The 13700-nt window shown below is 49.0% G+C and overlaps 1 protein-coding gene across 1 annotated transcript in view; it reads left to right on the plus strand.

The window, feature by feature from the left end:
• Positions 1 to 357: 357 nt before the first annotated feature.
• LOC134971216 (microsomal glutathione S-transferase 2-like) overlaps positions 358 to 13700 on the plus strand; it is a 111793-nt gene continuing 98450 nt past the window's right edge. Inside the window, exon 1 of the mRNA XM_063946494.1 lies at positions 358 to 463. Within this exon, the coding sequence (XP_063802564.1) occupies positions 392 to 463 (72 nt within the window). The 5' untranslated portion in view covers positions 358 to 391. The remainder of the gene's footprint in view (positions 464 to 13700) is intronic.

Consider the following 13700-nt stretch of genomic DNA (forward strand, 5'->3'; position numbering starts at 1 on the left):
GTTCATTGTTATGAGAGAAATAACAACAGTGGATGATATACGCGCTCTCCTCCTTTTCAAATATTTGCGTTGATAGGTAGCCCTCTCTGCAAAGAATTGAGCTCTCCTTCTCCAGCTCTGCAGTAGGTAGCACAAGGTGAAAAGCTGCATCAAGCTGTCTGTAGCAGAAAGCAGCAGTAAACTGCAAACAGTCTGCGACTCCATGCTAGACACAGCTACTGCACCGGCGTCCATTGCTGCAATGCTGTGAGCAGGCCCCACCCCTCCCTTTTGGTCCTTTTGATGACATCATCTTGATGAGACAGTAAAAAGTCCATTTGTAATGACAGCAATAGGCTTTTACAGAGCTTACCCGGGTTAGGTGGAAACAGATCAGACACGGGAATAACCCATGTCGAAGTGTAGTGGAAACGGGGTGGCCGACACGGGTTGTAGCCGTGTTAAACATCCCGGATCGGACACGGTACGTAGGTGGAAAAGGGGTATCAGTCTCAGACAGAGACAGGCTGGCTGACAGCAAAACAGCAGCGTGAGGTATGAGAGGAGGAGGGAAGGAGGGAAGTCCGCAGCTCTGCTGAGCCCCCCAAGGTCCCTGCACTCCCATGTGTCCCCATAAATAACCAGGTAACTCATACTTGCCTACCTGACCCTCTCCATGAGGGAGAAAATGCTCTGTTCCTGGACTTTTCTGGTAATGTATGATTGCCATCACCTGTGGTGAGCTGGGTAATTGATAAGAAAGGCGTTTCACCACAGGTGATGGCAATCATACATTACCAGGAAAGTCCAGGAACAGAGCATTTTCTCCCTCATGGAGAGGGTCAGGTAGGCAAGTATGAGGTAACTTTTCTAATCACACACCCAGGAGCACTACACCACACACATCTCTTAACTTCTCCTTCCTGACTCGGTTTCTATGCTTCTCCCTGTCACAGCTGGGCTCTATTGCTGCTGTGCCAGATCTCCCGTGCACAACTCCCACTGCCACCCCCAGCAGCACCATCAACCCAATGAGCAGCTGCTGCTGATCCATCTGGTCACCTCCTCTCGCTGTTGCTGCAGCACAGCTGCTGGGAGGAGGACGAGAGGCTGGTGTAATCAGTGCTTGGTATGGCTTCCGGCCATAGCCACTGCTACCCATAACACCCCTTGTGACCTGTTGACTCCACATTAGTTCCGGGGCAGTGGGGAATCTGGGAGGTTTCTGTAACTTCCCGGGGCAGCGGGAGACTCTGCGTATAACCGGGAGCCTCCCGCGGGATGCGGGAGGGTAGGCAAGTATGCTGCATAGTACCAGTGTACACAGGGTAGGGGCACAGGGGGGATGCACGGTGTCAGTGGGCACAGGTGGGACTGCATAGTACCAGTGTACACAGGGTGGAATCAGAGGGGGGCTGCACAATTACAGAGTATACAAAGTGGGGGAACAGGTGGGACTGCATAGTGTTAGTGTATCTTGGGGTAGAGCTTTATCGTGGCAGTGTCTACAAGGTGGGGGCAGAGGTGGAGCTATACAGTACAATACCAGTGTACTAGTTTTTATCTGCTTTAGTTTTCAGACAGCTGCTGACTCCCAATACAATCTCTCCAGAGGTGAAACTGGCCCAGAAGTTTACTCTTTATGCAGGGAGTTCACAAAGCACCATTCTAGACTGCTCCTAACTGTAATGGCCTCTGCCACCCCCTCCCTGTACATACTCCAGCAGAAGGAAGAGCAGCTCAACTCCTCCAATAAGCCCCAACCCCTTTATCCACTTTCCAGCCCATAGGGTCCTGGGAAAGGGCACCTGGCTCCCCATTTGTCAGCGGTGGACATTTTCTTAATGCCTGCTGTGGTGACAGCCATTTTCTGCTAGCCCCTGCTGTTCAGCAAACAGGCAGGGAGGTTAAATGTTATAACTCAGAGCATTCGGAAGCAGTCGGACCTCTCTTTGCCTCCCGCAGCTAGGCGACCCTGGATCACTTACATTTCTCTTACGTCCTGGAGGATGCTGGGGACTCCGTAAGGACCATGGGGTATAGACGGGCTCCGCAGGAGACATGGGCACTATAAAGAACTTTTATTATGGGTCTGCACTGGCTCCTCCCTCTATGCCCCTCCTCCAGACCTCAGTTAGATTTTGTGCCCAGAGGAGATAGGGTGCATTACAGAGGAGCTCTCCAGAGTTTCTCTGAAAAAGAATTTTGTTAGGTTTTATATTTTCAGGGAGCACTGCTGGCAACAGGCTCCCTGCATCGTGGGACTGAGGAGAGAGAAGCAGACCTACTTAAATGATAGGCTCTGCTTCTTAGGCTACTGGACACCATTAGCTCCAGAGGGAGTCGGAACGCAGGTCTCACCCCGCCGTTCGTCCCAGAGCCGCGCCGCCGTCCTCCTCGCAGAGCCGGAAGATAGAAACTGGGTGAGTATAAGAAGAAAAGAAGACTTCAAGGCGGCAGAAGACTTCAGATCTTCACTGAGGTAAGCGCGCAATGGTAACGCTGCACGCCATTGCTCCCACACACTACACACACGGAACAGGCACTGATGGGTGCAGGGCGCAGGGGGGGGCACCCTGGGCAGCAATAAACCTCTGGACTGGCATATAAGGGTACATTAGGCTGCGGAGGCAGTAAATGCAGAGATCCCCCGCCATTTTTGTATATTGAAGCGGGACCGAAGCCCGCCGCTGGAGGGGGCGGAGCTTGATCCCTCAGCACTAACAGCGCCATTTTCTCCACAGAACACTGCAGAGAAGCTGCCTCCCCGAACTCTCCCCTGCTGAACTCGGTGACAGAGGTCTGAAAAGAGGGGGGGGGGGCATTTTTAAGGCGCAGTGAGTGTATACACATTGATTATATATAAAAAGCGCTATCTGGGTTTTATTCCAGTGTCAGTTGGCGCTGTGTGTGTGCTGGCATACTCTCTCTCTGTCTCTCCAAAGGGCCTTGTTGGGGAATTATCCCCTTATAGATATATCCCTGTGTGTGTGTGGGTGTCGGTACGTGCGTGTCAGCATGTCTGAAGCGGAAGGCTCGTCCAAGGAGGAGATGGAGCAGATGAGTGGTGTGTCTCCGTCGGCAACGCCGACTCATGATTGGATGGACATGTGGCATATGTTAAATGCAAGTGTGGCCTCATTACATAAGAGACTGGACAAAGCAGAGTCCAGGGAGAAAGCAGGGAGTCAATCCACGGATTGGACTGGGTCTCAAAAACGTCCCCTATCTTAAATAGTAGACACTGGTACCGACACGGATTCTGACTCCAGTGTCGACTACAATAATGCAAAATTACACCCAAGGGTAGCAAAAAGTATTCAGTGTGTGATTAATGCAATAAAAGATGTTTTGCATATCACAGATGACCCCTCTGTCCCTGACATGAGGGTGCGCATGTATAAGGAAAAGAAACCTGAGGTAACCTTTCCCCCATCTCATGAGCTTAAGGAGTTATTTGAAAAAGCTTGGGAAACTCCAGATAAAAAACTGCAGATTCCCAAAAGGGTTCTTATGGCGTATCCTTTCCCTGCACAGGACAGGGTACGTTGGGAATCCTCTCCCAGGGTGGACAAGGTTTTAACACGCCTGTCCAAGAAGGTGGTGCTACCGTCTCCGGACACGGCAGCCCTCAAGGATCCTGCTGAACGCAGACAGGAGACTACTTTAAAGTCTATTTATGCGCATACAGGTGCTTTGCTCAGACCGGCAATAGCATCGGCATGGGTATGTAGCGCAGTTGCAGCATGGACAGATACCTTGTCAGCTGACCTTGATACTCTAGACAGGGATACCATTTTATTAACCTTAGCCCACATTAAAGACGCAGTCTTATATATGAGGGACGCTCAAAGAGACGTTGGGCTGCTGGGTTCCAGAGCCAATGCCATGGCTATTTCTGCGAGACGTGCTCTATGGACCCGCCAATGGGCGGGTGATGCAGACTCAAAGAAGCATATGGAGGTTTTACCTTACAAGGGTGAGGTGTTTGGGGAGGGGCTCGCGGACCTGGTTGCCACAGCTACCGCGGGTAAATCTACCTTTTACCTTTTGTTCCCCAACAGCAAAAGAAAACTTCACAGTATCAGATGCAGTCCTTTCGGTTGCATAAGTCCAGAAGAGGTCGGGGCTCCTCCTTCCTTGCCAGAGGTAAGGGTAGAGGAAAGAGAACACCTGCTTCCAGTGGCGTAAATTCGTCAGTGTCGCCCGGAGGCAAGATAAATATTGGTGCCCCCCTATTTCCTATATTAAGATAAATATATGTATGTATGTGTGCGTGTGTGTGTGTGTGTGTGTGTGTGTGTGTGTGTGTGTGTGTGTGTGTGTGTGTGTATGGAGTGTTCTGAAAAAGAAATTATATACTGTATTTATACATTTAATTGTCTTTTATTTTAAAATTACACATTTCTGAGCAGTCATACCCAGGATTAGAACCCATGACCTGTTACACTAACAGCAGACACTTTACTGATGGAGTTATTTGCTCCTGTAGAGGAAGCATGAGAATTCTAACTATATGAAGTCACGTGTAATTGTCAGAGAAGTAGCTTCATATAGTTAGAATTCTCATATTTCCTATACAGGAGCAAACAGCTTCATCAGTAAGGTGCAGCATCCAGTGTAATAGGTTGTGGTTTCTAATCCTGGGTATGACACTTGTAAAATGTGTATATTCAGTATAATAAAGTGGGTGTGATTTGGACCAGTGAGGAGAAGTCGGCCACTGAAAAGACAGCGGCAGCTATCAATTAACTTAATTCAATGGTGTCACAGAATGGGAGTAGAGGTGCCCCCCTTCAGAGCAGGAGCCCGGCGGCAGATGACTCCGTTGCCTCCCAGAGTTCTGCCTCTGCCTGCTTCGGCTAGTTCCCAGGAGCAGAAGTCCTCCCCGGCTTCTACAAAATCCACCGCATGACGCTGGGGCTCCCCTATGGGCGTCCGCACCAGTGGGGGCACGCCTTCGACTTTTCAGCCGGATCTGAGTTCTTTCAGACGTGGATCCTTGGGCGATGGAAATTATTTCCCAAGGCTACAAGCTGGAATTCGAAGAGGTGCCCCCTCGCCGATTTTTCAAGTCGGCCTTGCCAGCTTCATCCCCGGAGAGGGAAATAGTGTTAGCTGCAATTTCAAAAGCTGTGTCAACAGCAAGTGGTGGTCAAGGTTCCCCTGGTCCAACAGAGAAAAGGGTATTATTCAACCCTTTTTGTGGTCCCGAAGCCGGATGGTTCGGTCAGACCCATTTTAAATCTAAAATCTCTAAACCTGTACTTGAAAAAGTTCAAATTCAAGATGGAATCGCTCCGAGCTGTAATATCCAGCCTGGAAGGGAGGGATTTTATGGTGTCACTAGACATAAAGGATGCATACCTTCATGTCCCATATACCCCCCTCATCAGGAGTACCTGAGATTCGCTGTGCAGGACTGTCATTACCAGTTTCAGACGTTGCCGTTTGGGCTTTCCACGGCCCCAAGGATTTTCACCAAGGTGATGGCGGAGATGATGGTGCTCCTGCGCAGGCAGGGAGTCACAATTATCCCATACTTGGACGATCTCCTGATAAAGGGCAATGATAGAATCCAGCAGTCAGAACATCTATCAGCGGGGGGATACTGGGGTCCACATTAGTACCATGGGGATGTACCAAAGCTCCTAAACCGGGTGGAAGAGTGCTGAGGTTCCTGCAGAACTGATTGGTCTCTGAGGACCTTCAGTTTGGTCAAAGTATCGAACTTGTAGAACTTAGCAAACGTGTTCGAACCGGACCAAGTAGCTGCTCAGCAGAGCTGTAAAGCCGAGACACCCCGGGCCCAGGAAGAACCCACCGACCTAGTAGAGTGGGCCTGTACAGATCTTGGACACGACAAACCTGCCATGGAATAAGCATGCTAGATAGTAAGCCTGATCCAGCGTGCAATTGTCTGCTTTGAAGCATGACACCCAACTTTATTGGGATCATAGAGAACAAACAGCGAGTCAGACTTTCTGTGACAAGCTGTCCGCTGCACATAGATCTTGAGAGCCCTCACAGCATCCAAGGACTTTGAAGTAGCAGAGGTGTCGGTAACCACCGGTACCACAATAGGTTGGTTGATATGAAATGCAGACACCACCTTTGGAAGAAATTGCTGACGAGTTCTGAGATCAGCCCTATCTTCATGAAAAATCAAATAGGGGCTTTTGTGAGACAACGCCCCCAGCTCTGACACACACCTCACAGAAGCCAAGGCCAACAGCGTGATGGCCTTCCACATAAGAAACTTGACGTCAACGTCCTGTAAAGGCTCAAACCATTCCGATTGCAGGAACTGCAATACCACATTGAGATCCCAAGGTGCCGTAGGAGGCACAAAGGGCGGTTGGATGTGCAGAACCCCCTTCAAAATGTCTGAACCTCAGGGAGAAAAGCCAATTGTTTCTGGAAGAAAATGGATAAGGCCGAAATCTGGACTTTTATGGAGCCCAAACGTAGGCCCACATCCACACCTGACTGTAGAAAAAGGAGAAAACGTCCTAGTTGAAATTCCACAGCAGGAACTTTCCTGTTCTCACTCCAAGAGACGTATTTTTTCCAAATACAGTGGTAATGTTTAGACGTTACCCCCTTTCTGGCTTGGATCAGGGCTGGAATAACCGTATCCGATATCCCTTTCCGGGCTAGAATTTGATGCTCAACCTCCATTGCGTCAAACATAGCCGTGGTAAGTCTTGATAGACGAACGGCCCCTGTTTGAGAAGGTCCTCGCGAAGGAGTAGAGGCCACGGGTCCTCTAGGAGCATTTCCAGTAGATCCGCATACCAGGCCCTTCTTGGCCAGTCCGGAGCAATGAGAACTGCTTGAACCTTTTCCCTTTTTGTTCTTTTGAGAATTTTTGGGTTCAAGGGGAGTGGTGGAAACACGTACACCATCTAGTAGACTCATGGAGTCACCAGAGCGTCCACCGCCACTGCTTGTGGGTCCCTCGACCTGGAACAATACCACTTGAGCTTCTTGTTGAGACGAGAGGCCATCATGTCGATTTGTGGCATTCCCCACCAACATGTTACGCACCCGAACACCTCCGGGTGAAGGCCCCACTATCCTGGGTGGAGGTCGTGTCTGCTGAGGAAGTCTGCTTCCCAGTTGTCTACTTCTGGAATTAAGATCACGGACAACACCACAGCATGTCTTTCTGCCCAGAGGAGAATCCTTATCCCCTCTGACATTGCTGCTCTGCTCTTCGTTCCGCCTTGTCGGTTTATGTAAGTTACTGCCGTCACATTGTCCGACTGAACCTAAATGGCCCGATCCTGAAGGAGATGAGGCCAGCAGAAGGGCGTTGTATATGGCCCTTAGTTCCAGAATGTTGATCAGAAGAACGGCTTCCTGACTTGACCAATTTCCTTGGAACTGTTCCCCCTGGGTGACTGCTCCACAACCTCTGAGGCTTGCATCTGTGGTTAGCAGAATCCAGTTTTGAATCCCGAACCTTCGGCCCTCGGTCAAGTGAGAAGTCTGAAGCCACCACAGAAGAGACATCCTGTCTTTTGGCGACAGACGATCCGTGCATGTGAAGATGCTATCCGGACAATTTGTCCAACAGGTCCAGCTGAAAGGGCCTTGCGTGAAACCTTCTGTACTGCAGCGCCTCATAAGCGGCTACCATCTTTCCCAGAAGGCGAATGCATAGATGCACCGATATCTGGGTTTGTCTTAGAACATCCTGCACCATCGACTGGATCACCAATGCCTTTTCCAACGGAAGGAATACCTTCTGTGCCTCCGTATCCAGTATCATCCCCAGGAACGGAAGCCTCTGCATTGGTTCCAGATGAGATTTTGGTAGGTTCAGAATCCACCCGTGATCCTGGATGGTGCTTTTATCAGCAGATCGTCCTGGTACGGTATTATGTTCACTCCCTGTTTGCGGAGGAGAAACATCATCTCTGCCATTACCTTGGTGAACACCCTCGGTGCCATTGAGAGGCCAAATGGCAGGGCCTGGAACTGGTAGTGACAGTCCTGTAAGGCAAACCTTAGATAAGTCTGATGAGGTGGCCAAATCGAAATATGAAGGTACGCATACTTGATATCCAGAGACACCAAGAATTCCCTCTCTTCCAGACCTGAGATCACCACTCTCAGAGACTCCATCTTGTACTTGAATACCCGTAAGTACGGGTTCAACGACTTGAGATTTAAAATGGGTCTTACCGAACCGTTCGGTTTCGGAACTACAAACAGGTTGGACTAATAACCCTGGTTTTGCAGCTGAAGTGGAACTGGAACAATGACCTGAGTCTGTACCAGTTTTTGAATTGCTTCTTGTGAAGTCATATTTGCTTCTTGAGAAGCTGGTAAGCCTGATTTGAAGAATCTGTGAGGCGGGAGTTCCTGAAACTCCTGTCTGTAACCTTTGGCTATAAGATCTTTGACCCAGGGATCCTGGCATGACGTTGCCCATATGTGACTAAAGAATCTGAAACGGGCTCCCACCTGCCTGTCTTCCAGGCAGTGCGGTCCACTGTCATGCTGAAGGCTTAGAGGAAGTAGAACCGGGGTTCTGTTCCTGTGAACCTGCAGTTGCCGGTTTTCTGGGTTTACCTCTATTGCCTTTGAAGGCTGTAGAAGAACCTTTGGTTTTGTTTTTAAACTTCGCTGTCTGAAAAGACTGCAGAGTTAGAGCAGTGTAGGATTTTCTAGCCGCGGCAGCTGCGGAAGGAAGGTATATAGAATTACCCGCCGTAGCCTTGGATATCCACGTATCCAGTTAATCTCCAAAAAGGGCTTCACCTGTTTAAAGTAGGCTTTCCACACCTTTCCTGGAATCCACATCTGCAGTCCACTGGCGTAGCCACAAGCCCCTGCGTGCTGACACTGCCATGGCAGTTGTGCGTGCATTGAGTAAACCAATTTCCTTTATGGCCTCCACCATAAAGTTAGCAGAATCCTGTATATGCTGTACGCAGAGACGGATTAAGGGGGTGCCCCGGGGATACGTACCCCGGGCCCCCCTTTCCAAAAGGGCCCCCCCGCCGCTATCCCACAGATCGGATCTGTGTTCTGATGCGATCTGTGTTTCTGAGCTGTGGCCGTCATTGCAGCAGAGGTGTTCTGGTCAGCTGCGCTCAGCTGTTTTTCATGTGGTGGGTCTTCAGGGTGCGCGCAGGCTGGTTCATCGATTGCTGATTGCCGAGTCGTTGCCTAGCTGCCGAGGACAGACGTGCAGGAGGGTTGATCGCGGCAGAGTCTGTAGCGGCTGGTAAGTAACGCACACACACCTCTCTCTCTCTTATAGGGGCCACACTGTGTTACGTGCCCCGGGCCCCCCATGGTCGTAATCCGGCCCTGGCTGTACGAGTAAAATTATCTCCCTCCTGGATAAGGAATCTAACCCGTCAATTAGATCACTTGGCCATTTTGCAATGGCCCTAGAGATCCATGTACAAGAAAAGTGAGTCTCTGGGCCACCCCAGCAGCTGTGTACAGAGATTTGAGAGTGGTCTCAATCTTGCGGTCTGCAGCATTCTTCAAGGAAGCTGCCCCAGGAACAGGTAAAACTATCTTATGTGACAGCCTAAAAACCGATGCGTCAACTATCAGTGGGTTTTCCCATATTTTCCTGTCATCCTGAGGAAAGGGGAAGGATGTGAGTAACCGTCTTGGGACCTGAAACTTCTTGTCAGGATTTACCCAAGTTGCTTCAAATAGGGAATTGAATTTCTTAGATGCAGGGAAAGTAGATGAGGATTTCTTTTTTACATTAAAATAAGATTCCTCCTCGTCCTCTGATACCTTAATCAGGGATGTGCAGGACATCTCTAATAGCTTCTATCAGGGCCTGTATTCCCTGTGACAAAGCTGCATTCCCCCCTCCCGAGTCCACCTCACCCTCCTCTGGGTCTGATACATCATCATCATCATCATCATCGATATCAGCCTGCATGATTTGGGCCAGAGTACGTTTCTGTGGACAAATGGTAGGGGTCTGAGACACTGGAATGACAACTGAATCTCTATTCATCAGGTCATCAACAGATTGCCTTAAGTATTGCGTCTCCTTCTCATTTTGGGATAATTTATTTGAAATATTGGAATCATCCCTTTTAATGAATCTAACCATACTGGTTCAGATCCACTAGCCTGAGAAAGTGTACTATCCTGAGTATACGGCAGTGATCCCCCAGATTGAGAAAAACACTCTGCTATGCATGAAACACACTCCTTTGACATAGTAAATGTGAAAGAATACACACACACATACACACACACACACACACACACACACACACACACACACACACACACACAGGAAAATAGGGTAAAACACAGTTAACCCACACAGAGCCCTCTAGGGAGACACAGAGTATAATGAAGCCAGCCACAAGGCGCCTCTATAGCTAAAGTGCAAGTTTAGCTGGGTCGCAAACAAAGTACCCTTAATAGGGTTTAGTACACCAAATATTGCTCCCCCCCTTGCTATGACCCCCTGGTACTGCTGAGGTGCACTGGAGTCCTTGTGGAGGAGCTGCGCTTCCCTGCCAGTCTGCCTGTGTATAGCTACAGAGGGAAAATGGCGCTGGTGAGCTGCTGGATCCGCTCATACTGAAGCCCCGCCCCCTTCGCGCAGTCTTCCCGTTTTTTTTATACTGGCTGTGGTAATTTCTGTTCTATAGTGGGTTAAAACTAGAGATGTGCACCGGAAATTTTTCGGGTTTTGGTTTTCGATTCGGTTCCGCGGCCGTGTTTTGGATTCGGACGCGTTTTGGCAAAACCTCCCTGAAAATTTTTTGGCGGATTCGGGTGTGTTTTGGATTCGGGTGTTTTTTTTCAAAAACCCCTCAAAAACAGCTTAAATAATAGAATTTGGGGGTCATTTTGATCCCATAGTATTATTAACCTCAATAACCATAATTTCCATTAATTTCCAGTCTATTCTGAACACCTCACACCTCACAATATTATTTTTAGTCCTAAAATTTGCACCGAGGTCGCTGGATAACTAAGCTAAGCGACCCAAGTGGCCGGCACAAACACCTGGCCCATCTAGGAGTGGCACTGCAGTGTCAGACAGGATGGCACTTAAAAAAATATTCCCCAAACAGCACATGATGCAAAGAAAAAAAGAGGTGCACCAAGGTCGCTGGATGGCTAAGCTAAGCGACCCAAGTGTCCGACACAAACACCTGGCCCATCTAGGAGTGGCACTGCAGTGTCAGACAGGATGGCACTTAAAAAAATTGTCCCCAAACAGCACATGATGCAAAGAAAAAAAGAGGTGCACCAAGGTCGCTGGATGGCTAAGCTAGGCGACCCAAGTGGCCGGCACAAACACCTGGCCCATCCAGGAGTGGCACTGCAGTGTCAGACAGGATGGTACTTAAAAAAATTGTCCACAAACAGCACATGACGCAAAGAAAAAAAGAGGTGCACCAAGGTCGCTGGATGGCTAAGCTAAGCGACCCAAGTGGCCGGCCTCCCTCCACATTTTTGTTCTCCATCTTTTAATGTGTGGAATTATATGCCAGTAATATATCAATAGCAATGGCCTACTGTACCGTACTGCTATATATATATATATATATATATATATATATATACTGGTGGTCAGCAAAATTCTGCACTGTCCTCCTACTATATACTGCGCACAACTACAATGCAGCACAGATATGGATAGTATACTTGAGGACACAGAGGTAGAGCAATGGCCTACTGTACTGTACTGCTATATATATATATATATATATATATATATACTGGTAGTCAGCAAAATTCTGCACTGTCCTCCTACTATATACTGCGCACAACTACAATGCAGCACAGATATGGATAGTATACTTGAGGACACAGAGGTAGAGCAATGGACTACTGTACCGTACTGCTATATATATATATATATATATATATATATATATATACCGGTGGTCAGCAAAATTCTGCACTGTCCTCCTACTATATACTGCGCACAACTACAATGCAGCACAGATATGGATAGTATACTTGACCACACAGAGGTAGAGCAATGGACTACTGTACCGTACTGCTATATATATATATACTGGTGGTCAGCAAAATTCTGCACTGTCCTCCTACTATATACTGCGCACAACTACAATGCAGCACAGATATGGATAGTATACTTGACCACACAGAGGTAGAGCAATGGACTACTCTACCGTACTGCTATATATATATACTGGTGGTCAGCAAAATTCTGCACTGTCCTCCTACATATACTGCGCACAACTACAATGCATCACAGATATGGATAGTATACTTGATGACACAGAGGTAGAGCAATGGCCTACTGTACCGTACTGCTATATATATATATATAGTGGTGGTCAGCAAAATTCTGCACTGTCCTACAATGCAGCACAGATATGGAGCGTTTTCAGGCAGAGAACGTAGATATTTGCAGCACACTGAGCACAGATAGTTGCAGCACACTGAGCACAGATATTTGCAGCACACTGAACAGTGAACACAGAAACTGAGAGAACGCAGCCACGTCCTCTCGCTATCATCTCCAAAGCACAAGTGAAAATGGCGGCGACGCGCGGCTCCTTATATAGAATATGAATCTCGCGAGAATACGACAGTCGGATGATGACGTTCGGGCACGCTCGGGTTAACCGAGCAAGGCGGGAAGATCCGAGGCTGCCTCGGAACCGTGTAAAATAGGTGAAGTTCGGGGGGGTTCGGATCTCGAGGAACCGAACCCGCTCATCTCTAGTTAAAACCCCTGTAGAAGTGCTGCCAGTGTGGGTATATGTTTGTTGTGGCTTCAGCTCACCCCTCACAGCGGAACACACAGTACCCTGTATGCCTCTGAAGCCTGTAGCCGCAGCCTGCTTGTCAGCACTGAGCTCCTACCCCTTTTGCCGCCATTACAGCCGGCGACACGCTAACCGGGACGCCGGACACCTACTCACCACTCTCCTTACTTCTGGCTCTGTTAGGGGAGGCGGCATGCTGCGGGTCTGTATGCTCGCCGTGGTGGTGCTTGCGAATAGGACCCTCTGGAGCTCAGTGTCCTGTCAGCGGGGAATGGGACCATTACCCTAGGGAGGTTGGGCCGTCCCCACTCCACCCCCCTAAGTCCCATAAAGCAGGCAGTCTGGTGCCAGCCAGACCTGCCTAAAAACAATAAAAAAAAGAAAATAAATGCAGAAAACTCTTCAAGAGCTACCCAAGCGTGACCGGTCCCTCCGGGCACATTTTCTAAACTGTATCTGGTAGGAGGGGCATAGAGGGAGGAGCCAGCCCACATTATCAATTTATTAAAGTGCCCATGGCTCCTAGTGGACCCGTCTATACCCCATGATACTAATGCGGACCCCAGAATCCCCTAGGACGTAAGAGAAATTAAGTTTAGCATCTAATGCTCCTTGCGCAGCTGGTGGGAAAGAGGAGGCTGTAAACGGCCAAGAGGATATAAAAGGAGAGACTTTTGAGGAGCTGGAGTTGTGCTGGGAGTGTATTGTCTGTCAGGGCAGACCGGCAGCGTTTCAGTGACCAGCAGCTTGGGAGTTGGAGCACATGCTAGCATGGGCATGTGGACGCGGTTGTTATGAGGTTCCCGGTGAGAATAAGTGTCATTTCACACACGCCGGTTTTTGCCCATGATTCAGATCCTTTCACGCGGTGCGGCTTTGTGCCATGTTGAAGGATCTGGGCATGCGCAGCAGCCGCAGTTTCTGCGGCAGTAACAGCAGCCGGGTGTGGTTCATCAAATCGAC

This window comes from Pseudophryne corroboree, chromosome 1 (assembly GCF_028390025.1).
Source record: "Pseudophryne corroboree isolate aPseCor3 chromosome 1, aPseCor3.hap2, whole genome shotgun sequence".
NCBI classification, from domain to species: domain Eukaryota; kingdom Metazoa; phylum Chordata; class Amphibia; order Anura; family Myobatrachidae; genus Pseudophryne; species Pseudophryne corroboree.